The sequence below is a fragment of the Rhinopithecus bieti genome, unplaced genomic scaffold, assembly GCF_001698545.2.
Source record: "Rhinopithecus bieti isolate Rb0 unplaced genomic scaffold, ASM169854v2 scaffold_71134, whole genome shotgun sequence".
In the NCBI taxonomy this organism is placed as follows: Eukaryota; Metazoa; Chordata; class Mammalia; order Primates; family Cercopithecidae; genus Rhinopithecus; species Rhinopithecus bieti.
Window position 1 is genome coordinate 166,031 of NW_016826348.1, and position 22,139 is coordinate 188,169.

Below are 22,139 nucleotides of genomic sequence, written 5' to 3' on the forward strand. Positions count from 1 at the left end.
TGCCACCACACCTGGCTAATTGTTGTATTTTTAGTAAAAACGGGGTTTTGCCATGTTGACCAGGCTGGTCTCGAATTCCTGACCTCAGCTGATCCACCTGCCTCGGCCTCCCAAAGTGCTGGGATTATAGGCATGAGCCACCATGCCCTGTCCATTTTCTTTTTAGTGAATGTGAATTTGATTAGCAGAGTTCTGGAAGAACACTCAGAAACTCCAGGGTGTTTATATGAGTCAAGTGGCCAGGAACCAGCGGCTGCCAGTGCAGCCTGGATCCATGTGGCTATCAACCACAGGACACTTGCTACTGTGTGCCAGCCCCCAGATCAAGGCCTCTGCCCCCGCGGACCTCCTGGATGCTGTGCCCGTCCCGTCCTACCTCTGTGCCGTTGCCCCAGCTCCTCCCCTGTGGGATGACTTTTCCTGGTATCCGTCACCAGCCTCTGCTCACTCACTGAGGGCCAGGTGCAGTGTCGTCTTTGGGCAGCTTTCCAAGGCTCTGCCTGTGAACGAGTCTTGCCCTGTGCTTGTGGTATCACTTGTGGCTATGCACAGAGCACCGTGGGAATCCAGAGAGGAGGCAGAGGTGGATGGAGAGTGATGGCATCATGGGCGGGACTGTGGGTGATGCTCTGGTTCCCGAGGTGATGGGAAGGGGGTGGTTGAGGCAGCCTTGGCAGAGATGACAAAGAAAGGCCAGAAGGTGAACGGGAACCAGGCGTGGGAGGGCTCATCCACACCCTCCATGTGGAGGAAGCTGTAAGTGAGGCAGCTGGCCCAGCAGGCTTTCTGGAGGAGGTGGCTCTGCACTGGGAAAAGCTGAGTCATTTCTGTCTGTTTGCTCTACCCAGGACCCCTCCAGACACCAGGCCATTCTGGGCATGGCGTTCCTGGCGCTGGCAGTGTTTGCAGCCCTCACTGTGCTGATGTATGTCGAGTGTCTCCTGCGGCACTGGCTCAGGGCCTTGGCACTGCTCACCTGGGCCTGCCTGGTAGCCCTGGGCTACGTGCTGGTGTTCAACGCATGGACAAAGGCGGCCTGTGCGTGGGAGCAGGTAATGGGGACTCTGGACTCCCTGCTGGCTGCGCCCTCAGGAGCTCCCATCCCCGTGGTTGGTGGGCATGCCACAGGCCTTTCCTGCCCCACGCTTGGCTGTGTGTCTAGGATGGCCCCAGGCTGGTTTTATCTCTGTGAGTTCTCTGCATTGACAGGGCTGAGGTGGGGAGAGCATCCACTTGGATGTTGGGCTGCAGCACTCTCGGGTGGCTCCAGTTTGGTTGGAGATGACAGAACTTCAGCTCAAAGAGGCAAAAAGGCACAAACTGGTTCCTGTGTCAGGAAAGGCCGAGGGGTCAGTGCTGGGCTCCAGTGGGATAACTGGACCTGGGGCCTCTGGAAAGCTTCAGCCCCAGGCACGCTGACCCCAGGTGGGGCAGAGAAGGCCACAGGGGCTCCAGGCTGCCCACCTCAGCTGAGACAGAGGCCGCTTTCTCAACCAGCTCGACCTGCAGGCTTGAGCCACACTGACCTGACTGTGGTCACGGGCCCAGTCCTAGATGGTCACTGTCACCAAGCAGTGGCACACTCTGACCAGTGGGCCTGGGTCCTATGACAGCTCCTGCGGCTGGGGTGGGGTGGGGTGAGGCCCAAGGGAACCATGTGGACTGAAGGGGAGGGAGAGGGCAGCACTCCCAGAGGGGTGGACGCAGGACCGGCTGGTGGGGTTGGTGGGGCAGCTCTGGGAGTGGAGGGAGGGCCGGTGGGGCCGCATTGCTGGAGGCAGCTGGTGAGAGGGTGCCTCAGCCTCCCGGTAATCATTCCTGCCGAGCGAGAGCCATGTGGCAGGGGCACCAGGTGGGGGTTCCCTGGATCACGCGGGGCATGGAGCCTCCCACCTGGGGTGGCCACAGGCAGTGGATCGGCACAGGAAACCATGGACCATGTGGCCGGGCCCACCCTAGAAACACATTCTGGCTTTTCTTGTTCCCTCGTATGTCTGCCCACGCAGGGGGTGGTGAGGGAGCCAACCTAAGGACACCGACTGGGTGGGCTGGTATGGTGCAGGTTTCTGGGGGTCGTAGGGCCTGGGGCAGCATCTCGGGGCACTGGGCTCACGAGGCTGCATCCACAGGTGCCCTTCTTCCTGTTCATCGTCTTTGTGGTGTACACGCTGCTGCCGTTCAGCATGCGGGGCGCTGTCGCTGTGGGGGCCGTCTCCACCGCCTCCCACCTCCTGGTGCTCGGTGCTTTGATGGGAGGCTTCACGACACCCAGTGTCCGGGTGGGGCTGCAGGTGAGGGATGGGCTAAGGCCTCTGGGGAGGTTTTGTGGTCTGGGTCTAAGGGCAGATGGGGGCCCCGTCTGGGTGAGTCAGACCCAAAAGCCCCGGAGCTGTGTTTGTAGACAGCCCGCTCCAAGGCCGGGTCCTCTCCAAGTCTGCTCGGAAGCTGGGCCTCAGGCGTGGCCCTGCCCTCTGGCCTTTGCTTTGCTGGCCTAGGGCTCCCCTATGGCTCAGCCCTCAGGGTTGTGACCTCAGGCCCTGCCTCCTGGTTCAGGGATACTGTCATGGCGTGAGTCCCGTTCCCAAAGTTCTTCCTCACAGGCCCTGTCTTGACGGGGCTTGGGGGAGTATCCCAGGACACTGCCTTGTGTCTTTGTGTTGAATGACTGAACCATCTGTTCATAATTATTGGGGGTTTAGAGATGTGTTTTCCTCCTAACCAGGCCTGGCGTTCTCTCTGGGCACAGGCTGGCCCTCTGCACAGCCAGCTGGGCGCTGTGCCCTCTGGGACTGCTCTTAGCACTCAAGCCCCTCAGGCCCTGGGCTCTGTGAGGTGGTCTCTTCTGCCTTCCTGGGTGTCCTGGTCTTGCAGTCCTAGTGACTCACTAGGAGACTAGCTCCTGTCTGGGCCTCAGTTTCCCTGTCTGCCCCAGGAAGAGTGCCATTCTCAGTGGGTTGGGGGTCAGAGAATGGGAAGAGGTGCCATCACTAGTCTGCCTAGGAGTCTGGTGCCCGGGAGGGCAGGGGCCAGGCCACATACTGAGCCCCACCCTGGTCCACCCGCAGCTGCTGGCCAACACAGTCATCTTCCTGTGCGGGAACCTGACAGGCGCCTTCCACAAGCACCAAATGCAGGATGCGTCCCGGGACCTCTTCACCTACACTGTGAAGTGCATCCAGATCCGCCGGAAGCTGCGCATTGAGAAGCGCCAGCAGGTGGGACCTGGCCCCCACTCCTCACCCTGCACACCCCTGTCCTCTTCCTCTTTCTGTTGGACATGAGACACTCATGCCGCCATGTGCATGAGGTGCATGGACAGACACCTGTGCAGGTCTCACCTCGGTAAGTCCTGGGCTTCAGCAGGATAACCGTAGCCTGCTGACCCTTGACTCTGCCTTCCTCTGTGTGGTTTCAGTCCTGGGCACACCGTCCCCAGGTGGCGGCAGAGAAGGCCGTAGTGGCTCCAGGCTGCTCACGCATCAGCTTAGCCTCCCCAGCTGAAAGAGCCCTTTTCTTAGTCAGCCTGAGTCCCGGGGGCTGCTGGGTACATGGGAGGTAGATGCCCAGTTGGGTTGGTGGAGGACAGGAGCAGGGTTGGAGACATTGTGGGCAGGGTGGGCAGGCAGGGAGGACGGAGGCCAGGTCTGGGCCCTGATGCTACCTTGTCTGTCCTCTGCCGGTCCCTCTGCCGGTCTGCCCGCCGGCACCCAGGAGAACCTGCTGCTGTCAGTGCTTCCAGCCCACATCTCCATGGGCATGAAGCTGGCCATCATCGAACGGCTCAAGGAGCATGGCGACCGCCGCTGCATGCCCGACAACAACTTCCACAGCCTCTACGTCAAGAGGCACCAGAATGTCAGGTGGGCGGTGAGATGTGTGGACAGCGTATCCCGGGGGCTGGGTCCACCGTTCCCCCGGCCCCCAGGCGGAACTCCCTGCCCTATCTGGAGGCTCAGACCCCTGCCCATATAGGGATTGGGAGAGGGCCCCATGGTTCCAGATTAATCCGGGGCCCTCCCTGGGCCTCAGAATCCCCACTTGTTTCCCCAGGGGCAGGATCAGATCAGGGCTCTTAAATTAGAGAATTCAGATTGGTATTGGAAGATCTAGCACCCCCCAAAACTGTAAAACTGTGTGAGCAAACAGCTTTTGTGAAGGAAGGCGTCCTTTCCGATGATTCTCAAGGTAGCACAGGACCCCCAGAAGGAGGTAAAGCCCCCCGGCCTTGGTGCCCAAGAGTGCCCCAGTTCTGACACACCTGTCTTCGGCTGATTTGCAGGGAACCACAAAGTTTTACTTGAATGCACTGACCTGAGTTTGTCAAGTGTAGATGTGGGTGCTGGGTGCCATTGAGTGTAGATGTGGGTCCCGGGAGACCCCTGGGGTCCTCTGCCTGCAGCGCCAGCATTACATCCAAGGCTAGCCTGCTGCCTTTTCTCTGGTCTGTGGATGGTCCATGAGCTTATGGACTTTGGAGCAGGGAAACCTGGTGCAGATGCCAGCTCTTGGCTTCCCAGCAAGTCTCAATGTCCTGGAGCCTGTTTGTGCGTCTGTAGAATGGGAGTTCTGCAAGGGTTGTGTGAAGACTCAATGCCTGTAAAGCGCTGGGTGTGGAGGCTGGCTTGAGGGAGCATGGAGCCGCCTCTCACCAGGGAGTTCTGAAGTCTGTGCTGCGGCGAACATTGGATGGGAAAGGGGAAGGCTCCACGCTGCCTGCAGGAGTGCGCTTCAGCTGTCTGCAGTGATGGGGCCTGGGGTGGGCCTGAGGGCCCTGCAGGTTCTGGACTTTGCTCCCTTCTGCTTTAATGTGAAGTCCCTGGAACTTTAATCTGTCTTTATGGCTGGGCGCGACTCTCCCATCCCTATGGAGGCTGAGGAAGGGCAGAGGTGAATGGGCTCAGGCCTGGCAGGCTCTTGGGGCTCCAGACGGTCCTCCATGCTCCTGCTGCTGCTGTCCAGGAGCCTGGCTGTGACACTCCCTCCCATCCCACCCCACCCCCAGCATCCTCTATGCAGACATCGTGGGCTTCACGCGGCTGGCCAGCGACTGCTCCCCCAAGGAGTTGGTGGTGGTGCTGAACGAGCTCTTTGGCAAGTTCGACCAGATCGCCAAGGTGAGCCTGTTGGCCTGCACTGGGCAAAGCCAGGCCCCTCCCCTGCTCATTGCATCCCTAGGGGTGTCCTGTGTCCAGCGCCCTGCTGGGATTGGGATGGGGAGGCGTGGCTGAATTTTAGCATCCAGTCAGCAAACACAAGCACCCCATGGTAAAGGTGGGGGTGAGTGGTGGCCACGGCAGCCAGGATCCTGTGCTCCCAGAGTGTGAGGCCAGTGGGGAGACTGACAGTGCATACTGGGCGATATACTGGGGCTCCGGAGCCCAGATGGGGGCTCAGGAGGAGGAGATGGCTCCATCCTCACTGGCAAGGCCAGCAGCCTCTACTCACCTGGTAGCTCAGGAGGACTGTGGAATGCCCAGCCTATCCCAGAAGCTGCTTTTCACAAGATCTGAGGTGAATCATGGGCACGTTAGACTTTTATGTTTTGTTTGTTTGTTTTTGTGAGATAGAGTCTCACTCTGCCATCAAGGCTGGAGTGCAGTGGTGCCATCACTGCTCACTGCAGCCTCTACCTCCCAGGCTGTGATTCTTGTGCCTCAGCCTCCTGAGTAGCTGGGACTACAGTGTGGCACCCACCACCACGCCTGGCTAATTTTTTGTATTTTTTTTTTTTTGTAGCAATGGGGTTTCGCCATGTTGGCCAGGCTGGTCTTGAACTCTTGACCACAAGTGATCCTCCCCTCTTGGCCTCCCAAGTGCTGGGATTACAGGCGTGAGCTCCTGGCCCACCTTAAAGTTTGAGATACTTGTGGCCGGGCGCGGTGGCTCAAGCCTGTAATCCCAGCACTTTGGGAGGCCGAGACGGGCGGATCACGAGGTCAGGAGATCGAGACCATCCTGGCTAACACGGTGAAACCTGTCTCTACTAAAAATGCAAAAAACTGGCCGGGCGAGGTGGCGGGCGCCTGTAGTCCCAGCTACTCCGGAGGCTGAGGCAGGAGAATGGCGTAAACCCGGGAGGCGGAGCTTGCAGTGAGCTGAGATCCGGCCACTGCACTCCAGACCGGGCGACAGAGCAAGACTCCGTCTCAAAAAAAAAAAAAAAAAAAAGTTTGAGATACTTGAAAAAACATCTGAGGAGGAAAGGGAACAGTGTTCTTAGCAGGGGGAACAGCATAGACAAAGCCTGGAGTAGAAAGAAAGCCCCATGTGTCCATGGGGTGAACATGCTCAGTGGGCGTGGAACAGGGTGTGAAGGGGACAAGGGCACAAGGTCAGACGTGCAAGGACATGAGGGCCAAGGCGAGGACCAGGATGCTGAGGAGCTCGACAGGTGCCAGGCAGGGAGGGAGGTCAGGCAAGGCATATTTCCATTAATGGACCAAATGGTCCTGAGAGTGGGTGAGCGATAGGCCCTGAACCTGGGTGGGGCCTTGGGCCTACATGGTATGTGTTTGAAGAGAAGTGTGGGGTCCAGGAAGCCTGGGGAGCACCTCGCCCAGCTTCAGGTGATCAGGGCAGGTTTCCCGGAAGTGGTGGCCATTCAATAGAGGCTGAAATGTAATTTAAGGTGGTGGCTCCCTATCCTGGCTGTACTTGCGAATCACATGGGAAGCTTAAAACACCAATGCCCGTGTCCATACCCATCAGAGTTTTGTTTTGTTTTGTTTTTGAGACAGAGTCTTGCTCTGTCACCTAGGGTGAAGTGCAATGGCATAATCATGGCTAATTGCAGCCTCCACCTCCCTGGGCTCAGGTGAACTCCCACTTCAGCCTCCCGAGTAGCTGAGACTACAGGTGTGCACCACAACCCCAGGCTAATTTTTTTTGTATTTTGTTGAGATGGGGTTTTGCTATGTTGTCCAGGCTGGTCTTGAATTCCTATGCTCAAGTGATCCACTCACCTCAGCCTCCCAAAGTGCTAGGATTACAGGCATGTACCATCACACCCTGCCACATCAGAATTTTTTTTTTTTTTTTTTAGACGGAGTCTCAATCTGTCGCCCAGACTGGAGTGCAGTGGCGTGATCTCGGCTCACTGCAAGCTCCGCCTCCTGGGTTCACACCATTCTCCTGTCTCACCCTCCCGAGTAGCTGGGACTACAGGCGCCCACCACCTCGCCCAGCTAATTTTTTGTATTTTTAGTACAGACAGGGTTTCACTGTGTTAGCCAGGATGATCTTGATCTCCTGACCTTGTGATCCGCCTGCCTTGACCTCTCAAAGTGCTGGGATTACAGGCGTGAGCCACTGTGCCTGGCCAGAATTTTTAAGAGCCCTCCAGTGTCTCTGTGGGCAGAGAATCAATGGTCTAGAACTTGATGGGAGGCAAGTTATGACTTCACACCGGGAAGAATTTTTCATGATCAGAGCAGCTCAATCCTGGGAGGGACTGGAAGTGGGCTCCCTGTTGCAGGGGGTAACCAAGCTTCTATAGGACTGCACTGGTCAGGGATGCTCTGGAAAACTGTCCCATCCTGGGGATTGTGGACTGAGTGACTCAGAGGGCCTGTCTAGCCTGGAACCTTCCTTCAGGATCTGCATGGCTTCTGAGCCAGCAGCTGGGAGCCCCAGAGGTTGAGGCTCGTGTGAGGCAGGGGCCCTGGGCTCGGGCCACAGCTGGCCCTTTCCTTACCATAAAGCCCATGCAGAGGGTCCCTTGCCTCTTGCACACAGTCTTCCCTCTCCAGCAGGCCCAGGAGGCATGGCCCTATTGCACAGATGGGGAAAGGGAGGCCATGGCAGGTGCCAGCTTCCCAGAGCATCTAATCTCTGGGCAGAGTTGGGCAGGGCTGGTCCCAGCCTTTTCTCCTATCAGTAATAAGATTCCAGAAGTGTAAGCTCTTTCCAAGAGCCAGGGCCTCCTCTCTCAGAGGCATACAAGTCACACCTTGGCGCAAGACCCAGCTCCCCAACTCCAAGTGTCAGAGACACAGGGGACTGTCAGCTGGTGGAGCAGCCTGGGGAATGTGGCCTCCCCTACATCCCTGAGAGCCAGGCTGGGTCCACGGGCAGTCCTGTGCCTGGTCCGAGAGGAGATCAGGGTAGCTGGACCCTAGTATCCAGGTCTGCCAAGGTTGCCTGCTTTCTAGGAAAGTCACTGGCCTCGTGTCCCTGCAGTCACTCAGAACTCACTCAGCATGTGCCAGATGGGGCCCAGCAGGAAACATCTGGCACACGCTCAAACTGAGTAATTGGAGGAGGGCGCAGGCCAGGGACGGTTTCCAGGATAGGCAGGGGCAGGGGACCTGGAGACAGGGCTGGTGCTGTGTCTGGGGCCTGGGTCTGTGATGACTGATAGGCACAGAGAGGGGACGAGGACAGGATAGGCTCTAGACCTGGAGACTGATGGTATTCCAGGAGCAGGGCTAGCGCTCGTGAGCCTGCAGGACAGAGCCGTCTTAGCTCCCTCCCTGCCAGAAGCCAGAGCACAGGGCCACCTGCTGGGGTGTCCAGTCTGAGGGTCAGCTGAGTGGGTAGAGGGTGGGGAGGGGAGAGGAGAGGCAGATGGTGCTCCTTCCTCAGTTCCCCTAAAGCCCCACCCACAAGGCCTCGGTGCATGTGGCCACCCTTGCTGAAGGCTTAGAGAGGGCCTGGTGATGCAGCAGTGCCTCAGATGAACCTCAGAGGGCTCTCGGGGTCCCCTTCCCTCCCTGGGCCTTTTCCTATGAGTCCCCGGCCTCACCCCTCTCTGTCTCCGCCCTCCCCATCCCTCTTTCCTCTTTGCATTGGTATCTTTCCTCCCCACCCCTAAGTCCTGTCAGCACAGCCACTGCTTGGGTGACCTTGAAACCTGCTGACTCCTTGGTGTGTGCACCTGTGACCTCTGTCCTCACTCCCCACTCCTGCAGCATCCTGGCTGCCTCGCTGTCTCTTCCCCAGCTCCTGTGAGTGCCTGAGCACTCTCCCTGCAGAGACTGGCATGGCCGGCTCTCTTGGTTCCTCAGGGTTTTAGCTCAAATGATTCTGATTCCTTCTCTGAGAGGTCTTCGCTGGCTTCCTGGGAACATCACCTCCCTCCTGTGCCTTGGTTTTCTCCTTAGTCCCCGTCAATAAGGGGGGCACTCTGTTTTGTTTTTGTCTTTCTAGTTTAGTGCCCACCCCTCCTGCCTGCATGCAAGCTCCGTGGCTGCAGAGATTTTCGTCTATTTTGTTCACTGCTGTATCCCCTTGCCTGGCCTGGGGCCGGGTACTCAGTAGGCATTCAAACATTACCTGGGCAAATGAAACCAAGGCAGACCCCTGCCCGAGGCCCTTAGGAACACTTGTGTTCACCTCTGGTGCTTGCCTGGGAGTTCCTCCTGGGGAGGCCCCCATGTTGCTAAGCCTTTTGCCAGGCCCAGAAGTGGCTCCTGGTGACTGGACCCCAGGAGGCAAGTCCCCAGCCAGGAGAGAGCTGGGCGCACCCTGGAGGGTCGGGGGAGGCGGCTGTCGTGAGAGGTTCCCGCCCCAGACCTTCCAGTGACCAGGCCCCTCCCTCACCCTGCAGGCCAACGAGTGCATGCGGATCAAGATCCTTGGTGACTGCTACTACTGTGTATCGGGCCTGCCCGTGTCGCTGCCCACCCACGCCCGGAACTGTGTGAAGATGGGGCTGGACATGTGTCAGGCCATCAAGTAGGTCCTGAGCAGACCCACACACTGGGTCCTGCCCCATGGCGGACCCTCCTGGGCATGGTAGAGAATTTGTCATTCCCATGTCACCAATGGGGAAACTGAGGCTCGGGGGATGGGGGTGAAATCAACTTGCCTGGACCACCCAGCCTGCTGGAGGATTCAGACCTCATCTGTTTTCATCCCTCCCCGTGGTGCTGCCTGTGACTCTGAGTCCTAGAAAGCATCTCCGGAGCTCAGAGCTGGATAATGTGAGGTCAGGGCAGTGGGCTCTGCTCCCCTCAAGGCTGGGGTCTTAGCAACAGCAGGAGGCTTCAGGGCAGGCAGCCAGGGGATCTTTCAGACCCAGGGATCTACTCCAAGGCTCCATGTGCTTGCTGCTCCCCAGTGAAGATCCTGGAGTCAGGCTTGGTCCTGAGGCTGTGGGGAGACCCCCAGCTCTCCTCCAGGTCCCCTGAGCAGCCGGGGTCTGTGGGAGGAACTTGCTGAGAGGGCTGTATGGGGAGAGGGCCAGGCAGGCCCAGCCAGGCTGACCAGTGTGGGGCAGAGCAGGGCTTGGTGGGGCTGCCAGTCCCAGGCATCAGTCCCTGTTCCAGACTTTCCTCCTGAAGTCCAGCCACAGGTGGCTGGTGTTGCCAGAAAGAAGCCTGGGCAGAGCTGGAGGGGCCTGGCCCTGCACCACTGCCTGCGTGACCTCAGGCTGGCCCCTGTCCTGTAACAGGTGGAGGTTGTACAGGCCCTCATGCGCCTCTGGCTCTGACCCTGGAAGGCTTGGTCAGTGCCCAGCCTTGTCGGTGGACATGTGGTGCCGCTTGTTATGCGGACTCAGGCCCTGTTCCTGTCTTGGGGTCCCCTGTGCCCCAGGGAAGCTCTCCTGTGGGGCTCCACTCCTGTTCTCAGTGGTGCCAACAACTCCTAGGGCCCCTGCTTCCCAGGGACTGGTGGGGGGTGCATAGAAGGTGCCCATGATCTGGGCCCTGTGTTCCTTGTCTATGGTAGGTTTTGGGTGGTTCCTGGACCCCCTCTGTAGACCCCAGTAAACTTAAATAAATTTATTTATTTATTTATTTTATTTATTTGAGACGGAGTCTCGCTCTGTTGCCCAGAGCGCATCTCGGTTCACCACAACCTCTGCCTCCTGGGTTCAAGCGATTCTCCTGTCTCAGCTTCCCAAGTAGCTGGGACTATAGGCGCCTGCCACCACGCCCGGCTAATTTTTATATTTTTAGTAGAGTCAGGGTTTCACCATATTGGTCTCAAACTCCTGACCTCAGGTGATCTGCCTGCCTCAGCCTCCCACAGTGCTGGGATTACAGGCATGAGCTACCATGCCCGGCTCCCAGTAAACCAGCCAGTGCTGCTGGGTAGGGAAAACACCCAGTGATGGTATTTTGGGTCCATCAACATGGCCTGTAGTGACTACTTGGAATTCCTCCTCCTTCCTACCTAACCCTTGAGGTCAGGTGTGGCCACACCTACTTGTGTGCTCCCGGGGACGGGGCACTCAGCTCCTCCTAAAGGGGCAGCCCCATCAGGCTGAGAACATTCTCTCCATGGGCTGAGCCTGCCCTCTTCCCACACGCTGTCCGGTACCCACCCCACACCTGGGAGCTTCAGCCTGTCCCAGGGCTTAGGCAGGGCTGGGGTGACTGGGCCACTCTGCCCCAGGCAGGTGCGGGAGGCCACGGGCGTGGACATCAACATGCGTGTGGGCATACACTCGGGGAACGTGCTGTGTGGGGTCATCGGGCTGCGCAAGTGGCAGTATGACGTGTGGTCCCACGACGTGTCCCTGGCCAACCGGATGGAGGCAGCCGGAGTCCCCGGGTGAGGCTGGGCAGGGCAGCGGCAGGGCCAAAGGCCTGGGGCTGGCTGTGGATGGAGGGTTCTGCGGTAGGTTGGGGGGTGGTCAGGTGTGGAGGGAGGGATGAATGCAGAAAAGCTGGCCTGGGGCCCGGGCCTGCCTGCTGTACGTCCCTGGGTGGATGCCAGCCCTCTCTGGGCTCCGAGGCTCTGCCTGACTTGGGTCTCCTGCAGTCGGGTGCACATCACGGAGGCGACACTGAAGCACCTGGACAAGGCGTATGAGGTGGAGGATGGGCACGGGCAGCAGCGGGACCCCTACCTCAAGGAGATGAACATCCGCACCTACCTGGTCATCGACCCCAGGGTACGAGGGCTCGGAGGCCGCAGCTGGGGGGGACCCGGAGGGGCTGGAGGGGCCCTGGGGGGCCTGGCCTGCACCTTGGGGGAGACCCCCATGGAGGGAGAGGTGGGGAAGGGTCCTGCCTGGGCAGGAGTGAGCTCCCTGTTCCCAGGCACGTTCTAGGCACTGAGTAGTCACTCCCTGGGCCTCCATTCTTTTCTATGTGATGGGAAAACAGCACCTGCCTCACCAGAAGGAGCTAATCTGAGCGAGGCCCTTGCGGCGCGCCCGGCACATCACAACATTCTATGAATTATCGTCACTCTTGGTTTATTTTCCATGAGGTGGTTACTAATCTCGCAGATTTCTGAGAGACACACTTTCGAAACAAGCTTTGGATGAGACTCAGGAAAGCAGGGAGTGGCCTGGGAGCCACTGGGCAGGAGCCTCTGAGTGTCCTGGGTGCTGACCGCAGGTCCCCTGCTGGCTCCAGGACCCCATGGTGGGGGAGGCAGTTCCACTGCCCTGGCCAGGTGGGGCCCGCCTCGGCCTGTCTGCTGCCCGCCCCTGGCCTGCTCGAGGGAGTCTGGCATGTCTGGCCACTACTCTGTGAATCATCCTTGAGGCTTGCTCAAGAATATCGGCCCAGCCAGCGAGTGGCTCCTTTCACTCTGGTCCTGAATGTGCCTTGGGGCTGGCCCGACTGCCAGACCCTGGGGGCCCAAGGGCTGGCCTGTGAGCCTCCCTACACATCTGCTGGCCTCACTCTGCCCCCAGCACCCCCAGTGCTGCGCCATCCATACTGAGCCAGCATCTGGGAAAACCCCTCCCGGTACCTGTATCCTGCGCCACCACCCTCCTAGAATAGGGCAGTGATCCTCGTCCTGTATCCCGGCCCTGGCCCCGCCCCTCCAAGCCCCTCCCCTGCTCTCCTGTTCCCCTCACCCCACCTGGTCTCCTCCTGCCCTTCCACTACCAGGCTGGTGGCACCCGCAGGTCCCTGCACCCAAAGCACTCCTCCCTCCGTCCCTAATGCCCTTGCTTGTTTATCCATTTTCCTTTTCTGTTGTCAGCGTGAGTGCCATGCCAGGGGGCTCTTCCTCTCCAGGCTGCAGCCCCCTACCCCATGCTGAGATGGGTGCCCAGCTCGAAGCTGGTGCTCAGATAGCCCTGGAATGAATGAAACAGCGCTCCTCACCTAGGAGTCTCCAAAATCTACCCCCACAGGCTGCCAGGTGGAGCAGAGAAAACTGCAGGCTGCCTGGGCAGACAACCGTGAATCATGTTTCGCATAAGTGTTGCACGCAGTACTCAACTGGGCAGCTGTATTTATCTGGCAGCTTGTATCTGTATTTATCTGGCAAAAGTTTTTGTTTAACTTTATTCATCTACACAGTTGAAGTTCAAAAGGTGTGAAGGGCATGTTGTAGAAAGAGTCCTTGTCCCCAGCCGGCACATCTCAGAGGGGACCTGTGCAGTGAGTTTCTTGTATTCCCTCCACAGGGATTTTCATGGACACAGAGTGAACTGCGAGTCCCCTGACCCTTCATGCTAAGGTGGCAGTGGCGGGCCCCATGGTCGTGCACCCTGCATTTTTCCTACCTTTGGGACATCCCTCCTGTGTGCAGGGAGCTCATCTGTAGCTCCTGTTTTTGACACGGAGGTGGATTTTCTGCACTGGCTTCTGTGGGCTCTGCCTCACCATCGCTGTATGGCCTGACTGGGGCAAGGTGGGCTCCTGTGGACTGGATGTGGCTGCAGGTGCCCCTATGGGGCTTACACCAATGCCACGCCCATTCTGAGTAGGATGTGTTTGCTCAGAACTGAGGAATCTGGGCCGGGCGCGGTGGCTCAAGCCTGTAATCCCAGCACTTTGGGAGGCCGAGACGGGCGGATCACGAGGTCAGGAGATTGGAGACCATCCTGGCTAACCCGGTGAAACCCCGTCTCTACTAAAAAACACACACAAAAACTAGGGGGCGAGGTGGCGGAGCCTGTAGTGCCCTACTGCAAGCGGGAGGCTTGAGACAGGAAGAAATGGCGTGGAACCCCAAGGAGGCGGAGCCTTGCAGTGAGCTGAGAGCCGGCCACTGCACTCCAGCCTGGGCGGCAGAAGCAAGAACTCCGTCTCAAAAAAAAAAAAAAAAAAAAAAAAGAACCTGAGGAATCTGATTTTATTTATTTCTGCTTTTTGTTTGTTTCTCAGGGGGCCGGGGTGTCTGGATTCTCTGCTAAGTGCCAGTGACCTTGAACTTGAACGACTGGGCACTGTGTAGGCAGAGTTGCCCCAATGGACGAGGGGACAGAGAAATGCACCCACCCCCACCAGGTTGCTCACCACAGGGCCAGCGAGCTCTTCCTGCTCCGGGACACTCACCAAGGCCAAATTCCACATGGCTCCCGTGGCTAGGCAGATAGACGTGGCTAAGGACTTAAAAATGTTTCCATCCCAAAAGGAGGCAAGAGGTTTCCAGGAAAGTTGAGCTGTGGCTTAGTGAGTGTTTGTAGTTGTGGAGGCTTGTCCACGGGGTGTTTGCGGGGCCCTAGGAGACAGGACTTCTGGAGGCAGGGGAATGTTTCAGGGGCTAAGGACTCAGTAGACCCGGAGCCGGCTTAAGCTCATCTCTGGTGGCCTTTGGGTCTTTCTCTTCCCTGCCCCTTTTCCAGTCCTGTCTGGCCGCCCCAACCGAGGAAGGCCTCAGGCATGTGTTCTTGTCTCAGGGGGGTCTCAGGTCTGTGGCATGAGGGGGTTGGGCGGGTAGGGCTGGCCATGAATTCAGGACCTGGCTGAGCTACTGAGTGTCCAGCATAAGGCTGGGTCTCGCAGGCAAATGGCAGGTCATGGCCCTGTGCCATCTGCGGTTGGGGGCCACACAAGTGGAACTCTCTGGATCGCTGCCTTGGGGGTTGGCTGGCCTCTGGCTTGGCCATTTCTTGGGGCGGCCAGTGCCCCTCTTCCTCCTGGCTGCTTCCCACAGGAAGGAGCGAACGCGTGCCGGCCACATGTGGGAGGGTGGGCTAGGATGCCTGTGGCTTCCCCAGGCGCCTCCTGGGGAGGGGCTGATGGGTGCTCAGACCCCAGGGACTCTCTGATTCCAAGGAGCCTCAAGGGCAGTGGGGCTTCGGGCTTGGGACCCGAGCCCTGCCTCTCTCCCTGGGGAGGCAGAGCAGGGAGTGGGGTTGGGTACCGTGGTGGGTACCCACTAGCCTCTTCTCCGCCTGGGGCAGGGCCAGGGCGCTGAGCTGCGACCCCATATGGCCTGGCCTCAGTGTGCACCAGGCTTTGGCTGGCCAGTCCTCAAGGGCAGCCACTCTCCAAGGGGACTGCCGGTTGAGCAACTTCTTTGCTATTTTTTTTTTCATGGGCTCAGGGCGGTGTCACACTTCAGGGAGAGCCGGATGGGGGTGGCGGCCCCTTCCTGGGCCGAGAGGGGAGGAGGTGGCACAGGCCTGTGTCCATGTCTGCCCCCAGAGCCAGCAGCCACCCCCGCCCAGCCAACACCTCCCCAGACCCAAGGGGGATGCAGCCCTGAAGATGCGGGCGTCAGTGCGCATGACCCGGTACCTCGAGTCCTGGGGGGCAGCGCGGCCGTTTGCGCATCTCAACCACCGTGAGAGCGTGAGCAGTGGCGAGACCCCCGTCCCCAATGGGCGGAGGCCTAAGGTAGGCACCCCTCCCACCCAGAGAGCCCCAAGCCAGGGGATTGGGGCCCCAAGCCAGGGGCAGGAGAGTGAGTGCTGAAGATCTCCTACCCTCTCAGCCTCACTGTCCCCATCTGTAAAATGGCCACAGCCTCTGCCCTACCTCTTGGGGCTGGAGAGGAAGCAAAGGCATTTGGAGAATACGTCAGGATGGCCAGGAACATCCCTGTCCTCCTTGGTGCCTGGACTATGCTCAGTTGTAGTCAGGATGTCTGTGGCTTGGATGACCCCGACACCTTGTCCTGTGTATCAAGTGCTGGAGGGGCTGCAACTGGCCCAGCAGTGGCCTTCAGAGGGCCCAGTGTTCTGGGGAGTGACTGTATCCTTTCCTCCTTTCCCTTTCAGAGCGTTCCCCAGCGCCACCGCCGGACCCCAGATAGGTGCGTGCCCTGCCATCCTGGCAAGTCCTGCTGCAGCCACCTCCTCCAAGCAGGCTGCCCTGACCAGCCTCTGTCCAGTGGGCAGCTCCGCAAGGCCCAGCCCAGGACCTCTGTGAAATTGGCCAGGTCTTGGGTCAAAGCATTTCTAGGAACCAGAGTTTCCTGGCTCCTGGCCCTTCTACATGGCCTTGATGGAGCACCTGTTGTGTGGTGCCCTGGCGGGGTCAGTGGAGTCGGTGGAAGGGAAGGAGATGCCTGTGGGTGTTCTGGTCTCCATGCCAACCCCGGGGGTGTAGCTGAAGACGCCTTGGACTGGGGCTTGGGTCTGCCCTCTGCGTCTGGCTGGGCTGCTGGCCAGTTGGGCCATGCTGGACGATGCTGGGTCCTCACTTGCCCTCTCTGGGCCTCAGTGGGACCCACCCATTCCTTCACCATCCCACACGAGGTTCTGGGACCGCACTGGTGGCCACGCCCACGCCCTCCTCTGGGAGAGTTGGAGGTGGTCCCTGTGCCCATCCTGTTGTTGGTATCTGATTCCAGGAGCATGTCCCCCAAGGGGCGGTCGGAAGATGATTCGTACGATGACGAGATGCTGTCAGCCATCGAGGGGCTCAGCTCCACGAGGTGAGGCCTGAGACCTCTGTCCACCCCATCTCCTCTCCCCCTTGGATAAGGGTCCCCCATGCGGGCAGGCCCACCTCATGCCCCATACCTGGTGGCCCAGTCTTGTTCCTTCCCCCTGCCTGCTGCCACCTCCCGAGGGAATGGACCCCTTCCCAGCTCCCATCTCACCACAGCTGCCCCCGCCTACAGGCCCTGCTGCTCCAAGTCTGACGACTTCTACACCTTCGGGTCCATCTTCCTGGAGAAGGGCTTTGAGCGCGAGGTGAGGACCCCCAGCAGCCTCCCCCACAGAGGGACAGGGTCTCCAGGCCTGGGGTGGGGTGGGAGGCGCAGGTCATGGGGCAGCCTGCATTCCCAAGACCGGCTAGGGGAGGGGCACTGAGAATCCACAGCTGCTCCCGGGCGGGGGTGGGGGCGGGGCCCGTGCAGCACCAGCCTGGCCTCTCTCCTGTCAGCCTCATTCTATGACCCAAATGCGCCATCAGAGATTTGCCTCCATGGGTCTTCAAGACTTTTGCTCCGTCCAGTGCAAAGCCTTAGCAGATCCTGGCATGGATGCCTCAGGCTGACGGCATTGGCCTTGCAATGAGACGAGAACCCAAAACTCAGTTAACTATCAGTGTCCTGTCTTGCTGCTACGAGCTTTTTGTACTGATAACGACCATTTCTTTACTGAGTGCCTTCTGAGTTCTGGCAGCATCCTCGGCACCCACATTATAGAATTTAACCATCACACGGCCAGCCCAGGGGTGCTGCTATACCACTTCACAGAGCCTGTCCCCAGCTTCAGGTGTGGCCTGTGAGAGAGGACAGTCCCAGCCCTTGGTGCTCCAGGGGTACCCCTCTCCCTCCTCATCCTGAGGAAGTGGCACCCAGAGTCCAAGTTTGGGGGTACTTCCTCTTGTGGGGCTCCCTGAGTTGGGGGCTTCCTAGGTGAGGTCACGACAAAACCTGCCTGGCAGGTCTTGCAGGCCAAGTGACCTGCAGGGTGTGGCTGGTGTGGCCAGGGCCGCCGAGCCTGCTTTCCTTCCCTGCAGCAGGAACCCTTCTGGGGCTGTGATCCCACAATGGCGCCTGGGTGGGGGTGGGATGGTCTCCCTACCTGCCAGCTTCTTGGTTTGAGGTGAGGACAGCCCCAGAAGCTCAGACTTGGCTCCTATCCATGAACTTGGGGCCATGAGCTCTGCAGGGCCCTTGGAAAGAGAGAGACGGGTGGCGTAGGGGAGAGGAAGGCATTGTCTTCAAATAGGAAAAAGTGGAGAATGGAAACAAACGAAACTTACCAAGTGTAACATCACCTGGAACTCCAGGAGGGTAGGAGGGTTTTAATTTATTTATTTTAAAAATAGAGATAGGGTCTCACTATGTTGACCAGGCTGGTCTCAAACTTCTGGGCTCAAGTGATCCTTCTTCCTTGGCTCCCAAAGTGCTGGGATTACAAGTGTGAGCCACTGTCCCAGCAAGGAGGTGTTTTTTTTAAAGCTGATTCACTGGAGGCGGGGTGGGCAAGTGGCACTGCAGGTGGCCACCCCTCACAGTCCCTGTTGCCCCCAGTACCGCCTGGCACCCATCCCCCGGGCCCGCCACGACTTTGCCTGTGCCGGCCTGATTTTCGTCTGCATCCTGTTCGTCCACGTCCTGCTCATGCCCAGGTCAGTTGTAGGGAGGGGTGTGGGGGTCCGGCCTGCTGGGATCCAGGCTGGAAGGTGACTGTAGCAGGACCCACCAGAGAACCTGCAAGGAGCTGCATGATTTGGGCTGGAAGGGGTCAGCTGCTGGGGTCCCAGCAACTGGACCAGGGGTTGTGGCTGCACACCTTGAGTTATCAACACTTCTTTTTAATAGAATGTGTGTTTTCTGCCACAGGCCTCCCTACTCCCTAACATCTCTCTCCTCAGTCACCTGTCATATGTGTGGCCTGCAGGCATTTTGGTTGGCAGCCCTTGCCTTAGGTGTTTGAAGTGCTAGGAGGATAGACTCTGAAAACTGTAGGCACCATCCTTTCTCTCTTATATACAGTGAAATTGAGGCACAGAGAGTTAATGATTTATCCGAAAGTCACTGAGATTCATGCTTCTGGCTCTAGGGCCCTGCTGGTGGGGTATACGGATGGGGGTGAAATCAGAGGGAAGGGGTATCTATGGTCAGCTACTTGGTGCTTTCTAGAAGAGCAGTTAGGCCGAAGCATCGACCAGGATTGTGTTTGGCTTAATAAAGACATAATAGGGAGGCTGGACACGGTGACTCACGCCTGTAATCCCAGCACTTTGGGAGGCCGAGGGGCGAATCACTTGAGGTCAGGGATTTGAGACCAACCTGGCCAACATGGTGAAACCCCGTCTCTGCCAAAAATACAAAAATTAGCCGGGCGTGGTGGCGGGCGCCTCTAATCCCAGCTACTCAGGAGGCTGAGGCAGGAGAATGGAATGAACCTGGGAGGTGGAGCTTGCAGTGAGCCGCGATCACGCCACTGCACTCCAGCCTGGGTGACAGATTGAGACTCCATCTCAAAAAAAAAAAAAAAAAAAAAAAAAAAAAAATAATCATAATATGTGACGCTTTTACTTTTTTTTTTTTTTTTTTTCTGAGTCTAAAGACAGCAGATATTGTTCATTTCTTACACACTTGGACCAAAGAGTGCCACGGTCTTGACCTCAATCTTCATGGTCTAGCCGGGCCCTGTGTGTTGCCCATGGGGCAGCTGGACCAGTTTTCACAGGTCCCCTTTGCTGTGGGCAGAATACCAGGTGGGGTGGGGACAGGTGGCTGTGAGCCAGAGGATTGGTGGGGGTAGTGGTCCTGGGCAGAAGGCCCGAGGCAGAACTGAAGTTCTTCCCTCCTCTCCAGGACGGCGGCACTGGGTGTGTCCTTCGGGCTGGTGGCCTGTGTACTGGGGCTGGTACTGGGCCTGTGCTTTGCCACCAAGTTCTCGGTAAGTGGGGAGCTCTGGCCCCCTGGATCCTCTCTCCCTGCCTTGGGACGCCTGCCCAGGAGCCCTCCCTGGTGAGCTTGGCCGGGCTGAGCCCTTGCTCTGGTCAAGGTTGGGTGCCCATCTCTCCTGCCTCAGGGACAATTCCCTGAGTGCCCTGGAGGTTTCTCCTGAAGGACACCTCCCCAGGCTGCCTGGGACCAGCCCTCCTTGCCCAGGCTGTTGGCTTTGGGTGACTTGACCCTGTTACCCCACAGAGGTGGTGCCCAGCCCGGGGGACACTCTGCACTATCTCTGAGAGGGTGGAGACGCAGCCCCTGCTGAGGCTGACCCTGGCCATCCTGACCATCGGCAGCCTGCTCACTGTGGCTATCATCAACCTGGTGGGTCCTGGGGTGGGGAGGCAGGCCTCCTGGGTAGAGGGAGACCTCCAGATTTGGGATGCCTACAATGTGGCCTTAAAAGCTGCCTCTGGTTGACCTCTCCCCCAAGCTCAGCAGGTGGCCGTGGGGGGGGGGGTTCCTCTTTGCAGACTCAGGGCTCCTCACCTTTGGGTTTTCAAATGAGGACTTTGGGGGCCCAGAGAGCTTCTGTGGCCAGCCCCAGGAGGATGGGATGCTTTGAGCCACCACATCCTGACACCCCATTCATTCTTCACAGCCCTTCTGAGACTCAGTTTCTCCTCTCAGGGATGAACCCTTGCTCCTCTGCTGGTGCTCAGAGGCTCAGTGCTGCAGAAAGCAGCCTACGGGACACTTTTCTACCCTCCTCTCAGACCCCGCATCCCAGGCTAGGGCCTCTCCCTCACCTCTCTGCCCGGGACCCTGGGTTTTTGGAATGTGTTACTGTGACCACCTCCCTCAGTCACCTGGAGAGAAGGTTGAAAATGTTGGTCCCGGCCGCACCCCCTGGCTGCTGCTGCTCTGGGGGTGACTGTGCCCTCATTTCCTAGCCCCTCTGCCCTGTGAACCTGATGGCTGCTGTGGGGTGTCGGCACGGTGGCTTGAGCCATGCTCAGAGCTGATCCCAACGTGAAACCTCACGCTGCTGTGACACTCATGGTTGCCTGGGGCCCACCTTATATGGCCTGGGCAGGTTCCAGTGTTCCTGTCCCTGGACTAACTCTGATGGGGACCCGTCTCCTCTGCAGCCCCTGATGCCTTTCCCAGTCCTAGAGCTGCCTGTTGGCAATGAGACAGGCCTACCAGCCGTGAGCAGCAAGACCAGAGCCCTGTGCGAGCCCCTCCCGGTGAGTGCATTGGGTCCGGCTCCGTGGTCTCACTCAGAGTGGGGCTGCTGCCGCCAGGGGTGCAGTTTGGACCCTCAATGCATGGGTGCTGACCCTTGAGAGCACAGCACGTGGAGGCTGAGACCAGCCTCTCCTGCAGAGCTGGGAAAGCAGGGTCCCATGGGCCCAGCTGGACTCTGGCCCAAGGGAGTGAGGGCCTTGGCAGGCTTGGTCTAGGCTGTGTGGGCAGGCAGGGAGTGAGGGGAGCATCTGGCCTTGTGGGGATCTCCGGGTCAGGGTACCTCCTCTCTGACAGGCCTGCCGCTGTTTTATACACGAGTATTCGCAGCTCAAGGAGGGGTTTCATTAGGTGGTGGTGCCAGGGCAGGCTCAGGCAGGCTGACGGCAGAGGTCAAGGTCTCTGCCTGGAGGCCCTTGCAGACAGCAGACTCTGCAGCCTCAGAGGGTGGCAGTGCTCTAAAAGGCAGAAAGGTTCTGGGACAGGGGATGGTGTGGGGAAAAAGCCGAGGCGTGTGTTGGGAGCAGTGGGGTTTTGGGTGGGTTGTCTCCTGGGGAGGGAGTGGGAAGAACCGGGAGATTGAGCCAGGGGCAGGCTTGATCCAGATTGGAAGGTGCAAGAATGCTGGGGTGGAGCGTGGTCTTTATTCTGGGGGCTGGGGAGCCACAGCACAATCTTGAGCAGGGCAGAGGTCCTTTGGAAGGGTAAGCTCACAAAAACTCAGGGAGGCAGCTTGGATGCATGCATGCTCCGGCCTTGACCTTGACCGTGGTCTGTCATATCCACAGCATCTGCATACTATGTTTTCTCCCCTCTAAATGAGCGCACTTCATAAGAAATAAAACTACAGTAAAAACAACAAAACAATGGACACTCTTAGGTCTCACCGTTTTTTGTTGAGAAGGGAGATGGTAAGGCAAGAGGGTGATGCTGAGGTGCTGGGGAGTGGGGCTCTGGGGTATGTGCTGGGCCTGAGGCAACAGTAGGTGGTGGGGTGGCTCTGTCCTGAGTGACACCCCACCCCTCAGTACTATACCTGCAGCTGTGTCCTGGGCTTCATCGCCTGCTCCGTCTTCCTGAGGATGAGCCTGGAGCCAAAGGTTGTGCTGCTGACAGTGGCCCTGGTGGCCTACCTGGTGCTCTTCAACCTCTCCCCGTGCTGGCAGTGGGACTGCTGCGGCCAAGGCCTGGGCAACCTTACTGAGCCCAATGGTACCACCAGGTGGGGCCCCACCCGTCCCCGTCCCCATGGTGGTCTGTTCACCTGGTGCCTGCTTGCACCAAGGGGCTTCTGTGTTCATAGGGAGTGGGTACCTTGCAGGGTGGGGCTGGCAGATGGCCTGGCTTTCGTCTCACAGTGGGGACCGACGCTTGCCCAGGTCCCAGGTCTCCAGCGCTCAGAGCCGAGGAATTTGATTCACTGGCAGGTTCTTTAGGAG

At 58.7% G+C, this 22,139-nt stretch overlaps 1 protein-coding gene across 16 annotated transcripts in view; it reads left to right on the forward strand.

Moving 5' to 3' along the window:
- ADCY7 (adenylate cyclase 7) overlaps nucleotides 1-22,139 on the forward strand; it is a 73,309-nt gene that overhangs the window by 44,149 nt on the left and 7,021 nt on the right. For 12 of the 16 annotated variants that reach the window (XM_017863409.1, XM_017863413.1, XM_017863407.1 and 9 more), the window contains 17 exons: nucleotides 849-1,052; nucleotides 2,130-2,291; nucleotides 3,066-3,215; nucleotides 3,712-3,860; nucleotides 5,003-5,114; nucleotides 9,548-9,675; nucleotides 11,341-11,499; nucleotides 11,710-11,842; nucleotides 15,291-15,482; nucleotides 15,866-15,900; nucleotides 16,441-16,524; nucleotides 16,714-16,786; nucleotides 18,079-18,176; nucleotides 19,372-19,456; nucleotides 19,711-19,836; nucleotides 20,604-20,702; nucleotides 21,729-21,922. In XM_017863409.1, the coding sequence (XP_017718898.1) occupies nucleotides 849-1,052; nucleotides 2,130-2,291; nucleotides 3,066-3,215; nucleotides 3,712-3,860; nucleotides 5,003-5,114; nucleotides 9,548-9,675; nucleotides 11,341-11,499; nucleotides 11,710-11,842; nucleotides 15,291-15,482; nucleotides 15,866-15,900; nucleotides 16,441-16,524; nucleotides 16,714-16,786; nucleotides 18,079-18,176; nucleotides 19,372-19,456; nucleotides 19,711-19,836; nucleotides 20,604-20,702; nucleotides 21,729-21,922 (2,183 nt within the window). The remainder of the gene's footprint in view (nucleotides 1-848; nucleotides 1,053-2,129; nucleotides 2,292-3,065; nucleotides 3,216-3,711; nucleotides 3,861-5,002; nucleotides 5,115-9,547; nucleotides 9,676-11,340; nucleotides 11,500-11,709; nucleotides 11,843-15,290; nucleotides 15,483-15,865; nucleotides 15,901-16,440; nucleotides 16,525-16,713; nucleotides 16,787-18,078; nucleotides 18,177-19,371; nucleotides 19,457-19,710; nucleotides 19,837-20,603; nucleotides 20,703-21,728; nucleotides 21,923-22,139) is intronic. The other 4 variants (XM_017863416.1, XM_017863414.1, XM_017863415.1 and 1 more) reach the window with 2 other exon arrangements.